The 21,075-nt window shown below is 35.9% G+C and overlaps 1 protein-coding gene across 3 annotated transcripts; it reads right to left on the bottom strand.

Annotated features, from left to right (window-relative positions):
• Positions 1-3,697: 3,697 nt before the first annotated feature.
• LOC125214058 (uncharacterized) lies at positions 3,698-13,477 on the bottom strand. 3 transcript variants are annotated; one of them, XM_048114926.2, is made up of 17 exons: positions 13,263-13,477; positions 13,043-13,174; positions 11,690-11,827; positions 11,397-11,447; positions 10,257-10,346; positions 10,035-10,181; positions 9,504-9,611; positions 9,249-9,317; positions 8,642-8,810; positions 8,089-8,558; positions 7,284-7,448; positions 6,267-6,435; positions 5,113-5,258; positions 4,607-4,888; positions 4,387-4,521; positions 4,131-4,309; positions 3,698-3,952 (listed from the first exon to the last, which is right to left on the bottom strand). In XM_048114926.2, the coding sequence occupies exons 1-17, from the start codon at positions 13,353-13,355 to the stop codon at positions 3,886-3,888; spliced, it is 2,610 nt and encodes an 869-aa protein (XP_047970883.1). In that variant the 5' UTR covers positions 13,356-13,477; the 3' UTR covers positions 3,698-3,885. The 3 variants fall into 3 exon arrangements, with proteins under 3 accessions (XP_047970883.1, XP_047970884.1, XP_047970885.1); XM_048114927.2 differs by having other exon boundaries at positions 11,690-11,806; XM_048114928.2 differs by lacking the exon at positions 9,249-9,317.
• Between the last annotated feature and the right edge of the window lie 7,598 nt (positions 13,478-21,075).

The raw sequence follows: 21,075 nt of genomic DNA, 5'->3' as shown, positions 1-21,075 counted from the left end.
TTCATATGTTATTTACAGCTTTAGTTATAGTATATGTAGTGTTTATTAGAGTTATACAATAAAACATGTTTCAAGACCTTGAATATGTAAAATTCATAATCTACTTTTATATATTAATAATAATGAATATTTTGTTACAATGTATTTTTCTTATACATTTATGCTATATTTTACAATATTTAATGTTTAAAAGTAAACAGAGTCTATGTCTTTTTCATTGTAAACTGGACAAGTGTTAAGAGATGATTTCTCTTAGCAAGATTCCGGCGTCGCAGAGACGATCGTCGGAGGGATAAAAGGTAGACGAGGTAGTCGCGGGAGCTTTGCCCGTCGATCAAACCAAGATCAATACCGAATTGAAATAAGCGATAAAAATAAGATAGGTAATTGTATTTCTTGATTGAATAATGAGAATAACAATAGGTCCTATTTATAATACTCCTATGAATAACCTAACTTGGTGAATAAGATAATAATGATATGGAAAAGATATGATAAAATAACAATAGAAATATGGGAGATATTCTGTAGATATATCCGTATCAACTCCCCACGGTTAAAATCCACCTTGTCCTCAAGGTGGGAACCAAGAAGCAACGAAGAAAGTTGAAGATAACAAAAGCTTTGATGTATCCCCTCCTGGCTGGATCAAACGTACAAGATCGCGCTGTCCGATTATATTCTTCTACACCGAATCTCATCAACCTCTTAACCACTCCCATGTCAACATTCGTGGGGAAATTAGTCACAGAACAGTCATCAATAATGGAAAGAAACTCACGATGAGCAATTCCCATATGAAACCACTTCATACCATCCCTACCCTTTGGATGACCAAATTTTTCATAGTGCTCTCGAGGGAATGGATCTGTGACAGCAGCTTCTCCACCCAAATCGTTCTCGACTATTGACAAAGAACAAGAGCTATCAACAAGAGGCCCAGGGTCCCCTGTAGATGGTACTCCATAAGCTCCTTCAGTTATAGCATCAATGACAATTCTCGCTTTATGATCCCCAACATCCGAGGCCAATCTATAAATGATGGTCGTTGCCAAACTTCCGTGAAAGTCAGTAGTACCTCCCATGCTATCATTCCCCTCGCCACGCTGCTCGGCCTCCATTGAATCGATTAATTCAATTGGAACCGAAGTGTGACCATCGCGAAAACTCCAAATTGGCAGGGCGAACTTCAACTTCTTCAGCACACACCTTTTCAAGGCAGCGCAAACCAGCAAAAGAATCTGATCGCGGCAGTGGCGACTGGGACGGAAGCTGCGTGGGCTGATATTTATGCAGCCACGGATGGTTTTCAGCGTAGGAATTTTGCAACAGCACGTCTGAATCCGTGTAGGTGCCGGGCTCCTGCGGTGCAACCGCTGCAACCGGCCAGCCGGGCTGTTCGTGGTAGGAATTAGAGGCCAATGATGGAGCTGGCACAGGCAACGGCAGCGGCGGGCCAATAGTAGGCAGCAGCGCTGCTGAGCGACAGTGACTCGGCAGTGGCGGTGATGGTATGGGCTGCGAGGGTTGGTATTCATGCTGCAATTTGTGATAATCGATATGTAAATCACGAGGTTGAGCGTATGAATCTAGGCCGCTATACAAACGTGAGGGCTGGTACTCTGGGCTCCATGGGTGGTATCCATTGGCGGAATATCGCGGCTGTGCGTACTGTTGCTGGTAATCGGGCTGCGGTTGTGCACCAAAATTAGGGCTTTGGTGTTGGTGTTGTTGAAACGTGGTTGTATGGCAGCAGGCGGCGTACCTCGATTGGAAGGTGTCGTGGTTCTCTATTGCAGACTGATTATATAGTGGAGCAGGTTGGTGGTATGTAGGCGGCGGCTGGTAGCAGGTGATCTGGAAGTCATCCAATTTTTTGAATAGTATGTTTGCTCGGATTTATGAAGTGTCAAGATACAAATATAAATTGTGTGGTGGAACTGTGTACACCGTATAATGCAAAGTAATGATATACAATGCACTTATGTAGTTGAACTATGTAATTCGTGTAATGTGAAAATGTTATAAAGTAATGCAATGTATTATTGACATACACAATGCAATTATCTGTAAGGCCGATTCAAAGGATAAAATTTGACAAATTTTGGTCTCCCATAAGCATATATTGTGTCAGCCAACACTTAGAATACTTGATATGATAGTATATACTACTAATAAGATCAAAAAGATAACTCAATTGCAATTAGTTGAGATCGGGAATCTGCACAAAAAGAGAGATGAGGAAAAATTTATTCCCTTTTCGATTGAATGAGTAAAAATTAGTACAAGACTAACACCATATATACCGTGGCGTGGTGTATCGGTGTACAATGGGTGCAACATACAATGTAAAAACTCATAACAGAAAGCTGACAAACAACAAACTAACTAAGCTAATCATTGCCTTCTTCACGAGCTACCTCACTCTAGTATAAGCAAATATCTCGAGCTACATGAGAAGAGTACTAGGGCACATTTGCCATTACTTTTTTCCACTTATACTAATTCTCTCTTGTTTTTTTCCCTTTTTCTTAGTAATAATATGGACCCGCATTACATTTTAAGAAATTGTTTAACTTTGTAAGTGAAGGTGGTAGAAAAAAATAGTAAAATGGGGGTCCTTCTTTTACATATTGATTTTATATTAAAAATGTAAGTTAAGTGAATTAGTGGAATGTGAGGTCCACTTTCCGAAAATAATAAAAGTGAAATAAGACTGGTAATGGGGACCGAACTAAAATGGCAAATGAGACTTCTAATGGGGATCAGAGGGACTAGTATACTGGAAGGAAATCAAATAATGTTATAACAATATTAGCTAAAGAAACAATATCATATCTACGAAAAAAATTAGGGAGACTAAATTAACCATTTTGGGTTGTCCACCAAAATTAGGCCAATTTTAAATACGGAAAGTTTTAAACAAATACTAATCCTATACACTATTCTAAATGTGTACCCCACAATTCATTAATGCTATTCCACGACTTTTTTCACTTTCTTTTACTAGCACATTAAAAACTTGTGTCATTTACAACTTTATCTATTTTATATGGACGGAGGTAGTATTTTATAAATAATGATCATAGCGTCAAAATAACATGTTTACTTAGTGATTTATGGTTTGTCTCGTATCTCCAAATCCATGGTGATTCAAAAGTCTTAAGTAATTGAATAAAAAAGAAACGTCATGCCAATTGATTTGAGGTTCTTCATCCACTTCAAATCGCCACCCAAATCCATGGTGATACAAAAGTCTAATTTATTGAATAAAAAAGAAACGTCATGCCAATTGATTTGAGGTTCTTCATTCACTTCATGTCTCCACCCAGTGTTCAGGAAACCCAAACTCTTTAAACAACCAGCAATCCTAATCTGCAATTTTTGATTTATGCATCTTTTTTCTTCGAATTTATGGTGGGTGATGTGGACTAGGGTTTAGTTGGCTATACACTTCTCTTTATTGATGCTTAATTTTGGGATTATGATTTCCAGATTGTTCAAAATGAGAGTAACCTCTTCTTTTCAACTATTGTTTTAGATATGAACTTTCTTTTACCTGTACTGAAAAAGACCAGTGAATGGTAAATATTTTGAATTTGGCAATAAACAATTAACCTCTCCTTTTCAGTTTTCCAGCCTCTACTTATTCATTGAAAATAATTGTTGAGCAACTATGAACAGAAAAATCATACCATTAAGGAACAATTTCTAATTTCATTTCATATCAAGTTAGTGACAACAGCGTCCAACTTTTGAGTGTTCCACGAGCAGGTCGGGACCAGATACATATTTTTAACCACAAACTGACTATTTTTACATTTCAGCAGAACGAAACATCAGCTGAGACCTACTTTCAGGGATAATACATCGGAAGAAATAGTGCTATATGATTAAATCGTCCTCTAGATAACTGTACTCGAAAGTGAACTCCGTCTTTATTCTCTGACACCTGATTATTGAAAATAAAACATCAGTTAATCAAAGCTCAAAGACAGGGGTCACTAACACACATACACTATAATCAAACTAGAATCTCAAAATTGAAAAAGAGAAGTAAGAGGTACAAAAATAAAGAAAAGGCCGATAGCGTAATAAAAGAATATAACAACAATCAAAACAGTCCATACCATCCATGTTGTTCATCACTGGCAATATGGAAATCAAAGTATACATATGTCCCCTGTTCAAAATCATCTGTAGCAACTTTTGGCTCCTCGTGTCGCTGGAACCATGTGTTGTATTTTCTGTGGTATCTCCATGATTGTTTTTTCAGTTCCCTAGCAGCCAAGTATTGCTGATAGGTATTCTGTAGATATGAACAGAGTCAGGCTACAAACAAGAAATAAGTGGCAGGAAATGTAAACATAAAGTAAGAGCTGAAACCTGCTGATAATAAAATGAAAAGAACAGGGTGTCAGTGCCATAAGTATCTGCACCAAGACGTTCCCAAAAGGCAGGATTATTAACCATAGGGGCTTGTACTTGAGGATAGCTCGGAGGAGTTGCAGCCGGATGTCTCTGCACATACCATAAGCAGGAAGTTGGACAAAAATTTCAATAGAGAAAGAGACCAGAAAGAGAAAAGAAAAACAGCGTTACATACTGGAGTATAGGTCTTAGCGCGTTCTGAATCCTTGGGTTGAGGAAGTCTGTAATAAGCAGCCTCAAGCATCTGCAAATTATATGACTGATCATGCATTGCCCCAGAATTTGGAGTTGTTGCACTAATGTAATCCCCAATAGCACCAAGGTCAGACACACTTCTTCGACCAATAACACCAAGACTTCCAGAAGATGACGCTGATTGTAAAGGCTGCCCTGGAGATAGATCTATCTCCCGCATCACTTGAGAAGGGTCAGCAAGAGAACCAGAAGCAACTGCAGCCTGCTTGTAAGCAATTGTAAAAATTGTTTTATGATATATATGATGTTTCAATTATACTACCCTATGCTAACTGCAAAAATTTGATCTTCACAAGTATTCAGAGTTGAAAATGCACAAGCACCATCATCTATACTTAACAGCATTATCAAGCAAGTAAAAGTACTTTTTAAAATATTACTTATAAATAATAAAAGATTCGCATAATAACAAAAAAATCCACATACTGCAGCCTCTAACGCGTAAGGAGATTTCAATTCATCCTCTGCAACAAGATTTTTTCCTAGCCCAGAGTTGACAGCAGAATCTGCAGCAGAATCTTCTGTGAGGGACTGTTGCTGCTGAATTTCCTCAACTTTGTTAGGGACAGTTTCTGTAAGAATATGAAAAAAATTTACCATTAGGATTATGCAACCAGAATCAGGTAACATGCCTTCTGGCAACTTTTGTAGGTATCTATTGCTTGTGGCTCTACCATATGAAATCAAAATACTATCAAATACACAACGATTTTATCACTGTCATCATTAATAACCATAAAGAGATGCTATGCATTGCCAACCAAAAATGTGCTCAATAGCTGCAGCTCATGTAACGTTTCTTTACAGTTAAAATCTACAGTAAGAATTGTTCTTGCATGATATGGATTATACAGTCAGAAACATTGTGATACTTAGATTGAGTGTAAACTAAATGAGCATAATATTATACTCCCTTTGTCCCATGTTCCTCGCACTTTTTTATTTCGGCTCGTCTCAAACTACCTACACTATTTATATGTTAAGTAAGAATTATGGTGTTTAATTAATATATTAGAGTTAATTAAGTATTCCATTATTAAGTGATATCTCACTACACTTAAAAATACTAAGTTAACTACACTAAAAAATCAATCCCAAATTAACGACCTAAAATGAAAAGTGCGAGTAATATAGGACGGAGGGAGTACAAGCTAACAGTGTTTTCCAGGCACCATTAGAACTTCAGATAATTGGTTGACACTGTACCATACAAGTTAATCACTATTGGAACCATGAAGGTACAGAAAATGAGAATATTTCTTCCAAAGAATAAACGAACACAAAAACATGGAATTTTGATGGAATAATAAGATGACCATTGCTTTTGATCAAGAAGACCTAAATCTGCTACCTTGTGCTATCATAAAAGGATTTTTTATCTACTCAAAAAGTTAGGAATTTAACTATTTATGCTTACTTCCAAAAGCTCTCTCTCTCTCTGGACCAGACAATAACGCTCAAGATCTCAATCAGGAACATGGAAATTCACACCCAACTTAAAATGTTTCATTATCCTGTGTATAAGTCCCTTCTGTATAGTATAGTGTCAGACTGTAGAACACGAGTTTCAAGTTAGATACCTGCGTCCTTAGGCGTTGAAGATATGAATGTCTGCTGATTAGTTGGTTGGTGGATTGCACTTGGCTGGGGCTGCACTGAAGCAGATGTTGTTACACTGTTAATACCCGAAGTCTGGACTCCAACCCCCAACCCAAGTTGAGGTGTGACAGATGAGCTTTGAGCATTGAACTGAGAGGAGAAAGTAAAGGGAAAACAAGTTTGAAATTCATAACTGAATAAGTGCAATGCAACAGAATCTTATTAGAGATACACGTGTAAATAAAACTAGTTTCATCCATAATAGAATGTTTTGAATGAATATTACACTTTTATTAGGCAGTACTATGCTTTAGTCATTCTAGCATATAGGTGACTGTGGCAGAGTCCATCGATATGCACACGAGGTTTTATTTACATGCGAAGTTTTGGCCATTAGCAAACTTGCTATTCTACAAGATTAAATAAGTTTTTCTATAAACTTGCTGAGTTTTGGCCATTTGCAAATTGCAACCATATGCAACATTTAATTGACCAATCAAGTGGTGCAGTTGAAAGAAATCATCTCCTATAAATATAGAAAACATGATCTTCGTCATGTATAATGATTTATGCAAGCTATTAGTTTCTGAATTCTTCAATGATCTTCCTGAAATAAAAAATATACACATTCAAGTGCACTTATCATTCTCAATGGTAAAATTATCAAGAGAAAACTATAAAAACTCTCTTTCCCCATTTTTTCACGTACGATAAAGATGGGGATGGGAATGAGGATGAAAGATATTTAAATATCCATAGAGTATTGCATAGCAGGAGTTTTGCTTAAATTGTTAACTGCCCCTAGAAAGAGTTGTTGGTGAAAGAAATCATGACATCACATGGTTCTAATGTATAGGAGGCCATTGTCACACTCAAAACAATTAAAACTTTCAACAAAGATCCACAGATAGAAATGCATATGCCCAAGCCAAGATTGCTCTAGCAAACAGTATAAATGTAGAGGACAAAATATTTGGCAAAAACAAAGTGAAAAACACCTGTTGTAATAGAAGGTTTTGCTGTTGTGCAGAGTACTGCTTTCCACCAGCAATAGAAGGTATACCCAGAAGATTATTCTGGCCATGCAGCTGTACCTGCTGAAAACGTTGGAGAAACTTCTCCCTTTGATCAGGTGCAATCTCAGTTCGTCCACGAAACTGGCCCTAAACACAGCACAACTACTTATTAAACAGACGTAATGGGAAGATACAGCTATATGAAACCTGCTCTGAGTGTGAGTTTGAAGTCATGAGGATGGCTTAACAACTACAAGCAATATGAACCATGTGTAAGAACCAGTCAACTACTTAAATTTATGCTATATAAATAAATAAATAATGAGACTCTAAGCATTGAAATTATTGCATTATCCAAGCCAGCCTTTTCCTAATTTATATCATTCTTCATCAAGTTCAACTGTCAGTCTTAACTCAACATATAGTACTATTTTGTAGTCACCAGACTCACCATCAATCATAGAACCAACATTTATGAGTCCAAATTCCTGACAATGATATTCTGATCTTACATCACATAATGTGATGCTGGAAAGTTTTAGTTCTAGCAAAATATAGGAGCTCAAACACTAAAACATATTGAAACAAAATCATTCTCATCTTACTTTTGTGGACAAGTGTCACCCATCCCTCAATAACTTGTAGGAACCCATAAACAGGAGCCCATTCAACAGGGAGAGGAAAGATATAGATTTATCATTTTTATTTATTAGTTTAATGTGTATTCAGGAGCTGAAAAGAGCATCACTCAACAGCAGGAACATGGAAACAGAACTATGTAACGTACTGGTTCGTTCTGGTTTTGGAAGGAATTTCCAGGCCGCCATTGCATACCAGGAACAGGAGAATTGAAAACTCTGCTGCCCACAACTGTAGAGTCATTAACACTTCCGGTATCAGATAACCCAAGCCCATCACTTGACTTTGAAGCTTGCGGCATAACTGCTCGATTACTTAAAGTAGATGCAAGAGCCTGCACCATGCCACTACTCCCAGGTCGATCATCCGATCCCAAGATAGTTCTTTTGCCCATTTCAGATGACACGGGAATGGTACCAAGGGCTCCATTGCTGGAAATCGTGTTGCCAGAACTAGGAAGGATGTTAGAAGCTGGTTGACTAGGCAACCCACCTCTGCCAATAGGCCTTAATCCAGTTTCAGCAAGTGCTGGTGATGATTTACGACCAGGGAAATTTGTAATATCCTCTTCTTTTGTAGCACTTGGCACAGCCACAGGAGATGACACACCGACAACACCTAATTATCCAAAAGCATGAACAAGGACTGAGGCAATGAATTAGAAATCATCTCATTGACTATTAGAAGTTCAGTTCACTAACTTGAGATGCCAGGAGTTGAAAGGCCTGCTGGTGGTGTTTGTGGTGCAGGAGAACTGGGGCCACTACCTTTAGAAGGTGGGGTTCTTGGAACTGCATCATCCTGAAAAGCTGTTTCATCAACCTGGTCGAGGCTGGAAGCAACCTGTTGAATGGTAGCTGTGGTTGTTGCCTGGAAAGGGCATCATCAAGTTATACCACAACAGTAATGTGTACTACATCTACAGAATACTTAAAACAACTGGAATGACTTCGCAATGTCAAAAGTAAAAATAAAAAGATTAAAACATAGAATAAGTTAAAAATAATATTAAAGAGTCTCAAAATATTATCAAATCCCTGCTGGCATTATCTTTAAGCTTAAAGCATAATACACTTTCTGCGATAGCAACTAACTCAGTAACGCCTGCTCCTCGCTGTGGCTAACAAGTAAAAGTTAAAAGAGCATAGATGAAGAAAGATCAAACTATTTAGAAAATGGATTATCATTCATACAGTGAAATGAGATATACTCAGATAATCAATCTAGAAATCATAACTTCTCTACTGTACTGTACTGATGTGGAAAGGACATGAGTAGTGTAAGATGCAGGATTTGATATGAACATACTGAAGTTTGAACAGGTGTTGCAGCCAGAGAAGTTTTCATATTTATAACTGCACTCGAAGCAGTGACTCCCTGCCAATAACAAATAAAAGATGATATGCATTTCTGCTCCAATCTATCAATTTCATCTAAGAAGAAAAGGATATGCATCCCCTTCTAGTTACAGATCAAGAAACTCAGTTAAGGGCACAATTTCAAAATCCAATTTAGCTTTCCCAATGTTAAGTCATCAATTCCATCGGAATAGAAAGCATTTACCTTAACAAGACTAGGAGGACCTGTAACTAGATCTTCAAGAGACTCCACCTTGTCTAGAGGTAAGGAACTGTAAAGCTCATCAACATCACTAAACTCATCAAAGTCTTCCTGCCAGTTATACAGCAAAAGGAAATATAAGCCAAGCCCCAAATTTATACTCCCTCCGCCACATTATAGTCCTGTTTTGACTCGATGTGGGTTTAAAGAAATGTGAAGGAAAGCGGGTGGAAAAAGTTAGTGGAATGTGGATCTCACTTTTTATATTAGTTTCATAATGGAAGTGAGTAATGATTTATTGGAATATGAGGTCCACTTACCCAAAATGAAAAAAAATTAAAGGGACTTCTGATTACCAAAATGGAAAAATGAGACAATTTTATCCCGGACGAGGGAGTATTTTTTATTATTAACAACCAAGTTGAAAACATGAAACTAAATGTGATGTGATCAAACTGATAAGCAGCCTTTCGTGGCTGGCATAACAAGAAACAGCTTAAAACATGAAACACAATATACTAATTTGACGAGGACCTGATTTCTTTCAACATAGTCATCCAAGAAATCCTTCACATCATTGACTTCCTCTGGACTCAATTCATCGTTATCCAAGAGCCTCAGAATCAATTCCAGCTTCATTATATGAGCCTTATGCCGAGTGATGGATGCCTCCAAATGCGTCTACAGCAAAAAAAGGTATCACGCAAGCACAAATACATTGCACAGAAGTAAGATACATTCCCTTAACTTTCTTACCAATCTCGGTGGCCTTGTCTTCCCTTTCTTAACTGAAAGTCCTTCAATTTCAGCTTCAAAGCTATCAATTTGATTTTCCAGCTCACTGACCTACTCAACAGGATATCATCTTCAAAATTACTTTTAGCTCATTAAGAACATAGCATAATGATGTCAATACTCACGACAACTCTTGCATTTCTTTTTTGGAATACCATTAGATAAGGCTTATAACCATATAGGGAATCCAGTGTAATAAAATACACTCAAAAAAGCAATCTGACTATATAGCCAACTCCAGAGAACTACTTAAGAGGTAAATCTAATACTCCCTCTGTCCCAACTAAGTTGAGTCACAACTTTTGCGCACGGAAATTAAGAAATTGTGTTGAAAAGTAGGAGAGAAGAATAAAGTAGGAAAGATAAAGAGAGAGTAAAGTATGTGATACAATAAAATAAGAGTGATTAGATGTTTTGTTTTTTGTCAAAAAAGGAAATGGCTCAACTTAGTTGGGACATCCCAAAAAGGAATACGACTCAACTTAGTAGGCACGGAGGGAGTATATAGTTCCATAATATACCTTTGCGACACTTCATATGTGGGACTTGAAAATTGAAGCGAAAATGTTGATATGCATTCATAAAAGATACTCTTTCCGTCCCATTTTATGTGACACATGTCTTTTGGGCATAGGTTTTTAGGTAGTCTTGTTTAATGGTTAAATGAAGAGAGAATAAAGTGAGAAAAAATAGAGAGAAAAGTAAGAGAGAGAGTGTTGTTTTTTTTGGCATAAAAGGAAATGACTCACTTACAGTGGGACGGCCTAAAAAGGAATCCGCCTCACTTATACTGGGACAGAAGGAGTAAGAGATTAAACACCAGATTGTAAAACTGTTATCAAGTATGAGTAATGGTTGAAATGTGAGCAATGGTAAAGACAAAAGAGAACGCAATCTGTAATGGCTTTGATGTGTAAGAAACTGTATTGGAAACAAAAACTGCATGTTGCTGTATCTGTAAAGAAGGGTAAAGAAGGGGTACACGTCTAATGTATGCAAAAAAAACTGTCTAATGAAATGCATTCATGTTTTCCAAAAGATATGCAAGAGATCATTTTACATGCTTAAGCCAAATAAATGTACTGTGTTTCAAGCACATACCACGTTATTCAGCCAATCTCTAGTCTCCGATTTAGCTTTTTCCTTCGGATCCTACAACAATTACCAACATGCAGGCATCCCTAAAAATGTCAGAGTACATCAAATGAAAGGACAACAACTCCAGTCTTTACAGTTTTATAGGAATGCTCATGTACTTAATAATAGTTTTTCCATTCTAAATGCTCTTCACATCAGAACAGAATTACAATTCACATTTTCTCAATTATCTTGTGCACCTCCAACTATTTTATTTCGAATAAATATAGAGAGCAAAGCAGCAGTGCAATGCCTACCGTCTTAGGTTGTTGGCCAAGGCCTTCTTTTGAGAACGCTTTTGTCTTTGTTTCTTTTTCACATATCTTAAATCGTTCCATTTCACGCTCAATTTGCTTCCGGGCATCCATCAGAGCCTGCTCATAAGAGGCACTAACCTATGTCAACAAGTATCAGAAGAAAATCCCTTGTCAATATCGGGCAAAAGGCAGAGATAATATTATTTCAGCTAAAAACAAAATATGACTGCGATAGGACTACAATGAAGTACGAACATTAACATTCACCTTGGCGTGCACAGAGGATAGGAACAAAATTGAAAAAGATTGTAAAGCCAAAACAGGTGAGTAGAACAAACGTATAGAAAAATGTAATGACAACAAAATATAACACCAATACAGCATACTGTTAAAAGAAGAGTCAGTGATCACTCGATAATAACTAAGCAAAACAGTTGTTCAAAACTTCAAATAGACCTCAATAAGTCACTAGTAAGATATTTATATGTATATATCTGCTCCACACTCTCAGTGTTGGTTGAGATGAAAAGCATCAGAAATCGAGCAAGATTTCTATAACGCATACACTATCTTAAGGGAATTGTCTACTTTGTAAAGCCATAAATACTGTAAATTATTATATTGGAATAAACTAATCCAGAAAATGTCATTCTCATTCATTATCTTCAACAAGATTTATGTGATTACACTTCTACAAACAAAACAGCTTCTTATGTTCTGCATATACAGTTCTGACAATATCTTCTGCTTTTGCATAACAATATATTGTCCTAAGAACATATGAATTCGGAGAATGGAAACTGAAAGGGAAAAAAGCTGCAGACTTCAATTAACATAACAAAACATTCTAGGTTAGAGCAGATACACACACTAAACTTCGTATAGAATTGTTAGGAAAATGTCTAGTAACTAAGAAAAAAATATGAAATCATAACATATATTCCTTTTTCAAGGAAAAATGGAGATGAAATAATTATTTTCTTCTAGAATTAAAGGTTTCAGGTAATGCAGACATACAAAATTATTGTTGATCTTGCAAGAGTGTAACTTGTAGATGGAAGATCAGGTTGAGGCAAGACTCTGCCTTTGCAGAAATACAAATTTTAATAAAACAATAATCATACATGTCCATCAACTTTATTCGAAGTAATCAATTTAAAGAAAAATCGTATTGACTAGAAATCAGTTTATAAGGAGAAAATATTCTGGGAATTAGGTAGTCACAAGCGGGTATTGATGTTGGAATGATAACATAAGGAGAAGGGAAACAAAACAGTGTGTTGAAAAATCCAAAAATATACACTGAATAAAAGAGAAAAAAAGAAACTTATAGAAAAATGCAACCGAGAATACCTTTTTATCCTTGATCTCGCTGGATTGTATCCATGTCTTGATCTGGTCTCTGTACCTCTGCAACTTCTTAATCTCCTTTTTCAAATCGGCCTCGAATTTTTCCTTCTGATTCGCATTGTCTGTATCATAAACCTGAGCAACGGAAAGCACAATTTCAATTAAAAGTTGAATATAAAAAAAGATGATTTTCGTAATCAAATCGAAGTGGCGGAAACTACACCTTGTTCCAAATGCTGTCGAACACGTCGACGCCTTCTTGAACCTTTTTCAGGACTCGATCGATCTCGCCCTGCAGCTTCCGGCTTGCTCCCATTGTGGATTTTCAAATAACCAGAGAACAATTTAGGAAAAAATCATCAAAAAACCCTAGGTTTTCGGTGTAAGGAGAATGGTATCACTTCAGTTTCGCTCTATTCGTGCTATGAATTTAATAATTAAATACTGCAGTTGTATTTATTTTTTAGTCACTTTATCCTTTTTCCATATGGGTAGAATTTAAACGTGGCCTGATACGTTAGATGTGGCCCACACAAGAAATAGGTCGTCTATGTCGAAGTGTTGTGGCCTTTTGAAATTACACCCTTCACCGTTAGAACGAAGTTGAGGTGTGATATTTGGATTTATCATATCACTCCGCATTATACAGAGGGTGAAGTAGGTTGCTGACCATGGTTATTATTTTTCATGTTGATCGAATATGTTCTGTCCAATTGTTGGAGGTATACACATCATCAACGAGAAAGCTGACGGCAATTGTTCGTTCATACGAAAACGGTAACGCCGACGCAAAGTTTTTAATTATATTGTGTGATTGATCAATAAATATTCACTTTGATAGACCGTACTGCCCGAAAAAATATTGTGGTAGTGTGTTCATCATCGAGAAACGCCGGACCTTGATTTAGGGCTGCTGAAGTTTTTCTTACCTAATGGGGAGAATTGAATGAACTTGACCTTATCAATTTCGAGAAACGAAAATGGGAGGGGTAGAAAAATCTTTACACGTTCAATTATGGGTCTTACATACGCTAAGATTAAAAAACCATTTCGACATCAAGATTATTTTTCCACTATCTCATGAATGAACAGTAACATGAGTGTGAACATAAGACTTACCCCACAAATGGACCCAATTCTATCTATTTCCAGGAAGGTGAACACCTCTTAGGTTAATTTTAGAATTGGCTATTGATCTAAATTAAACTAATTACTAAATTTTGATTTATTTTAAAATAAATACGAGTAGTACAATGTTTATTAAGTATTTATTTTATTTTCTCACATGTGAGTATGTGACAATCATTATTTTCTCACATGTGAGTAGTACTTCTAACCATTAAAATTCCAACACTTAAAATTCCAACTAATACAATCTCATGTTCAGTTAGGAGGCGATTGGTTGCATGTATTGGAAAATGTGAAAGGATTGTTGTATCCAATTTCCATGAATTTAGCTTTGAGAAAATTTTCATATGAATATATGTTTTGATTATATAAATAATGTAGGATGAATAAATGGAAGATTGATTAGTAGACTTTCACTAAAAATAGGATAGTTAACAAAAATGATAAAATTATCCTTGAAATAAATGTTTTTCTCCCAAATGAAGCAACATGCATCGGTCCATAGAACCTATAAAAGGGAGATGGTTGTGGCGTGAAGTACTATTGTGCACCTACATCATTCGACTCACACGCAAGCCCACCAAGTTATCTTATGGAAGAATTGAGCTTTTGAGCTTATTGCCGAGCTGGTTATTTAGAGCTAGCAATTTGGCCTCAGGAAAAGAAATCTAGCCATTAGTGTCAAGTATCTAGCCCATTATCCTTTGGAAGTATAATTGGTTGACTTTCACTAAAAATAAGAAAGACAGTTAAATAAAATGACAAAACTATCCCTTGAAATAAATGGAAATTCTCATATGTTGAAGACAAGTCATTCTGACAAGGTCGAGGTAAGGGCACCGACTATACAAAGGTACGAGCTTATGTTTTTGCTGAAACTACCATTCTGTTGTCGATAATTGTAACCTTGCTAGCATTTCATTTCTGTTTGACTAAGTATGAATTGGTACCTGACTTGGAGTAAGAATATTGTCATTGTTAGCTTTTATAATTTGGATAAATATAGTTGTTTCTGCGATTTGCCTCTTGTGGAGTTTTTGTCTAAATTGAATGTAATGCTTTTGAAATTGAGGTTCAGTTGAATGTAATGCTTTTGGTAACCTAGCTTTGAGAAAAGCAATCTGACTATATAGCCAACTCCTGAGAACTACTTAAGAGGTAAATCTAATACTCCCTCTGTCCCAACTAAGTTGAGTCAAAACTTTTGGACACGAAGATTAAGAAATCGTGTTGAAAAGTAAGAGAGATGAATAAAGTAGGAAAGATAAGAGAGAGTGAAGTAGGTGATGGAATAAAGTAGAGTGATTGGATGTTTTATTTTTTGTCAAAAAAGAAAATGACTCAACTTAGTTGGGACATCCCAAAAAGGAATACGACTCAACTAGTTGGGACGGAGGGTGTACCGAATCTTTCTAGTACATTTCTTATCATGGTATATTTGGTGCTTGTCTTCCTTTGTTTTGTTCATTAGTTTCTTTATCAAGATATGATCTTATATTGATCGTTTGAAGTTAGGTTAACGAACTAGGACAACGTCTATGCAACAAAATTATAGTTTGATATCAACAGGAGCCCCGGAAAAAAGGGTTAGTTACACATAATTTATTTCGGTCTACCACGAGATATTCATCAGCTTTTAAATAAGTTCTATATACTCCCTCCACCCCATAGAAATATGTCATATTTCCTTCTTCTTCCACCCCATAGACATAGTCTATATCAATTTAAGGTAACATTTTTCTCCTTCTCTTTTACTTTATCATTTACGGAATTACGGGTCCCACCATTTACTATACAATTTCAACTACTTTTTCTCATTCTCTCTTACTTTATTATGCATAAAAACTCGTGTCAATCCTAAATGGTCTATTTCTATGAGGCGGATGGAGTACTTGATTTGTGGTGTGACGGGAAGTAGCGAATATGAGCTTGGCGGTAATGCTAGGATGGAGCGGTCATGCCGCTCACGGACGAACCGCGAAGAGGCTACACTAATCCTTTCCCTAAAAGACCACGTTGCAACTGGATAGAAGTCTAAAAATGAATTTAGGTCAAGCTCTCAACAAAAGATTGATGAGACAATCCAGAAAGAATTTCCAAAAACCAATCTTAAGTCCATCCACACATTGGTTCGAAGATAACTACCTGGATGAAAAACTATTATACACTACAAGGCATTCACGAACGTAGCAGAGTAGGGTTCAGCGAGAATGGAAACCACAAGATAGATTGAAACAATGATCATTGGGCCCAAATCTTGAAGGTGCATTTTACATTTGCAAGTTCTATGTTGCACTTGATTGTCTTAGTGTAACAACCCAAAGCTTTACGATATTATTATTTTTTTAATCTTAGCTTAACTATGAATAATTATAAATTAGTGTTGTTATGATATAAAAAAATCTCTCTCTTCGTATTAAATAATCGACCGTTGTATTCAAGATAAGACATACACAATTAAAGAATAAATCCAAATAAAAGTTTGTAATGTCAAGTACACACGTGGGAAGTTCGATGAAGTCTAAGATTACAAATTATCTAAATTTAATTTACTACACGTTGGAGAAAGAGGAGACGTGCAAGTAAGGGTGAGAAAAAAAACCGAAAATCGAATATCCGAACCAAACCAAACCGAAATTTTGAAATTCGGTTTGGCTTTTTCGGTTTTTCGGTTCGGTTCGGTTTTTAAAATACAAAAATTTCGGTTATTCGGTTCGGTTCGGTTCGGACGAAAAAAAAATACCGAAAAACCGAAAAAACAAATTATATTTAATAATATATTAAAATATATATATATACACACTTAAAACTCTAACCCTAAAAGAATTGCGCCTCCCTTCTCAATTTCTCCGGTCCGTCAATTCTCCGACTCCATTCTCAGTTCTGGTCTCTAACCCTAAAGTCTAAATCTCACAAACTCGAAGCCTCCAACCGGTTGCCTATCTCTGTTCCCATCGCCGCCTCCGCCTCCGCCTCCGCCTCCAGCAGTGCAGCCCTCCAGCCATCACGCGTCGCCTTCAGTCGTGCTTCTACCATCCACGTCCTCTTCAGAAGAATGTAAAAACTTAAACTCATCTATTTTCTTCACATCTCTCGAGTATTGCAAGTATCTATACATATATAAAAGGCGAGTTTTGACCTTTTTTTGAAATATTTATATGTTTTGTCCTTATTCTGAAATATTTATAAGTTATAGACCAATTTGAATATTTTAAGTAACTCATGAATATTTATTTAGATATTTTAATCAGCATTTGACTAATTCTTAAAGCACTACAATGACTCATTGGTGGTTACAAATATTTAAATAGAATAATGAGCATTTAACAAATTTTGTAACCTATATTGTCTTGATTTTAAAATTATGATGTTATAATTCCATGATCTCTCATTTACTAATTTTGTACCTATAAAAGGCATAGAATTGTGGATGAAATACAATATACACACTAACAAAACATTCTTCATTCTCTCTCAAGCTCTCAACATTTTATTGCACATTTTAGGAACATTGTTTTGCTCGATTTTGGAGCCCCGTCAAGTTTATAGGTGCCTAGCAGGTTTGAGATGTTATATACGTTAGGAGGAAGTCGTTTTCATCTCTGGGGAAAATATGTCAATCCGAGAGCACTAACCGTGATGTAATTTGTCTTGCGGAAAGATGGTTTTTCTTGACTAATTTTCATTGTAATTTCCATTTCATTTATTGTTGTTTTTTTTCCTTTGATTACAAAAGTTAGAGTACCGCGTGTATATGGTTCCAGAATTTTATCCCAATATTTCTTACAGTTCTTAGAAAGAGAAGAATTGTAACATCCTTAACTCAAACATACATAGTATTTATCTTCATCTTTACACAATTTATTATTTTTAGTAGAGAAATATGAAGGATTGTTTTAAACATATTTTTCAAAAATGTCAACAATTAATGTAGTCTCTTTATCATTGTCCAAATAATTGTGTTTGTCTCAATTCAATTTTAAATATGTTTAAGTTAATGTCTTTAGGTGTAAAATGAACTGAGGAGTATATATTTATTGAATTTTTATTACATATTAGTATATTTTTCTATTTTAAATCGTATATAATTATATTGTTTCTTATTTTAATTAATCGATTAACAATTTAAATTGTATGACAAAAAAAATATTCCGTCGTGCATCGCACGTGGGTTAAGACTAGTTAATTAAATAAGCAAGTATTAAAGATGAATTCATATGCTTAAATTAAGTGTTGTGATATTTTAAAATTTGACAGCCCTATTCCAGATCTGCTGCCCCAGATCCAAAAAATTTTGTTACTAATTTTCTTAACCTCTCTAATGTTCATAAATTCTATGCTTCGCTTCATTATTACTCCCTCCGTCCCATAAAAGATGTCACACTTTCCTTTTTAGTTTGTCACACAAAAGATGTCACATTTCCCTTTTTGAAAAAAGTTCTCTCTCACATGAATATAAAAATTATATTTTCTCTCTCTATTTAACACACAAAACAAAACCTTCTAAAATCTCGTGCCGTCCCACAAGTGTGACATCTTTTGTGAGACGGAGGGAGTAATAACTTATGAGACTATTTTGTATTTCAGATTATACAACGTTGATTCAAAGCTTATGAGAAAAGCTACTGTTATTGAAGACTTGGAATGGATACTTGAAGTATTGAAGACTTGAATGGATATACATTGTTATAATTTGTAGATTAATTAGATATCATGGAACAATTCTTTTAATGTTTTTGGCTAAATATTTGTTCTAGTTGGTTGAAGATGTTAATTATGTTATAGTTTTATGATTTTTTTTGTTATTTTTCGGTTTTAAGTTTTTAGGTTTTTTATAATTGCATATAATTTTGGTTTTTCGGTTTAATTCGGTTTTTTTAGTTTGGTTTTCGGTTTTTCGGATTTCGGTTTTTCGGTTTTCGGTTTCGGTTCGGTTTTGATTTTATCCTAAATTCGGTTTTTCGGTTTCAGTTCGGTTTGGGCAAATAACCAAACTAAAACCCAAATGCTCACCCCTACGTGCAAGTCTCGGAAGGCTCGTTGAACGCCGTGCTTCCAACCCAAGTTGGTTGTCAAGAGCCACCAACGGTTATGCTGTAATCTTATCCTACATGAAGGAAACACTTAGCATTTAATACATATTTTAAAATAAATTGTATTATCGAATTCATGTCAAGTCCATATGCTAAAATAAGTTCTAATATTCACTATATTTAATCTCATGTCATATCCGTATATTTGAGGATGATTTACCCCCAAGTGGAGGAGTAAATGTGGTGGAAGAAAGGGAGGCACCAATAGAATATTACCTTGATCATCACCGTATGATCAACAAATATGGACAAACAAAAAAGAACAAATGGCCACCACACTTAATGTGGTAAATCATTTATCTCAATAAATACTTAGAGAATGTTCAGATAGCATTTAATGCTAGCATATCATACTCTCACGACGTTACCCCTTCACGTTGATATTGTAAGATTTTGTAAGATATAGGGCATTAAATTACCACAACCCACTAGCCAAATCAAGGAGTATATATATGCCTTGACTTTCATTTTCACCTCCCATCGCTTTCATCAAATATATCACCACACACACACACAAAGTAAACACCGAGAGAAGTGAAGTTCCACAAGACCAAGGCCCACCATCCCACAAGGCCCAGGCCCCACAATATCATTGTTCTTTCCTCACACATGGTAACCTCAAGCCCCTTTCATTTTCTTTATGCATATACATCCCTTCACACTAGAAATGAAATATATGAATACACATGCTAGGCACCACCGTAGGACATATTTCACTAAGAACTCACAATAACACAACAAATGCTCCAAGTTTCACCAAAACTCATAGGCTAGAGAACTAACTTGAAATAAGTAAATTAGTAAGACTTATCTTAGAAAATGAACCTGTCGGACTTCCGACAGCGAGCTTTGACACTCCGCCGTCGATAAAAACAGTTCCATACCCCCAAATCAACCACCAAAATCGTAACTTTTATCCATTTACATGGTTCAAACACTAAGAATTTTATAAATTAACAAAGTAAAAATCTAGAAAACATAGCATGAATTTCTTACTGACTGGAGGAAGTGGACGACGGTTATGGCCAGAGGGCAGGTCTGGTGACCAAGGAAGGTGGCAACCTTCCCGGCACAAGAATGTTAAGGTGACCGTGAGAGAACACCATCTCCACGGCATAAGATGATCAGATATGGCAAAATACAGAAAGAAAATAGACTACAGTCAAATAATGATTTTTAGGAAGCTCGGGTATTTTTTTTAAAGTAAAATCCCGAGTGTTATTGTGATGATGGCTTGACAATATTTTCAAATGTATATTTGTATTTTTCCGCAATGTGTTCACTGAGTACTTGTTGTACTCAGCCCTGCATATATTTCTAAATGTGCAGGTTGAGGCAGTGGTGGGGTGAAGTGAGTGTTGTTGGTCCACCAAGAATAAACTCTCGGAGGTTCATGTCTTCATACATGGAACCGAGTTCTTTTGCTTCCGCAATGCCTTTAGAATGACAACATTTATTTTATCTAAGACTCTGATATATTCTATTTCGTTTAAGACTCTGGTAATTTGAATATGTACGAACAACCGCTCGAGTCTGCATGATCGAGCATATTCGTGTTAAGTATTGTTTCCTTTATTTTATCTTGAATACTTAATTGTCGTTTGGTTTTTATCCTTCTTGTTTCCCTCACTTCTTTCTCCTTCTTCTTTTATCCCCCCTTAGTTACGGTACCCCGGGCTAGGTTATCCTTAATCAGCTACGGACATGACACTTTGTTTGTATCCGATGTGTTGAACTTCATTTTTATTCAATTAATTGGTTTGTTAGTAATTTATTTAGCTATTGTCTAACTGCTTGTACTTTGTTTAGAAGGAC

The sequence above is a fragment of the Salvia hispanica genome, chromosome 3 (genome assembly GCF_029641045.1).
Source record: "Salvia hispanica isolate PSC_SH4W2 chromosome 3, Shi_PSC_v1, whole genome shotgun sequence".
Taxonomy (NCBI): Eukaryota; Viridiplantae; Streptophyta; class Magnoliopsida; order Lamiales; family Lamiaceae; genus Salvia; species Salvia hispanica.
Note: the sequence above shows the minus strand (reverse complement) of the source record. Positions and strands in the feature narration are given on the sequence as shown.

What these genes read in the sequence shown, in the direction of transcription:
- LOC125214058 (XM_048114926.2), bottom strand. Translation starts at nt 13,355, where the DNA reads ATGGGAGCAAGCCGGAAGCTGCAGGGCGAGATCGATCGAGTCCTGAAA. An exon ending in CAACACCTGTTCAAACTTCA is followed by an intron (nt 8,811 to 9,248) that starts GTATGTTCATAT and finishes TGCCCTTTCCAG; the next exon opens with GCAACAACCACAGCTACCAT. An exon ending in TTCAACTCCTGGCATCTCAA is followed by an intron (nt 8,559 to 8,641) that starts GTTAGTGAACTG and finishes TTGGATAATTAG; the next exon opens with GTGTTGTCGGTGTGTCATCT.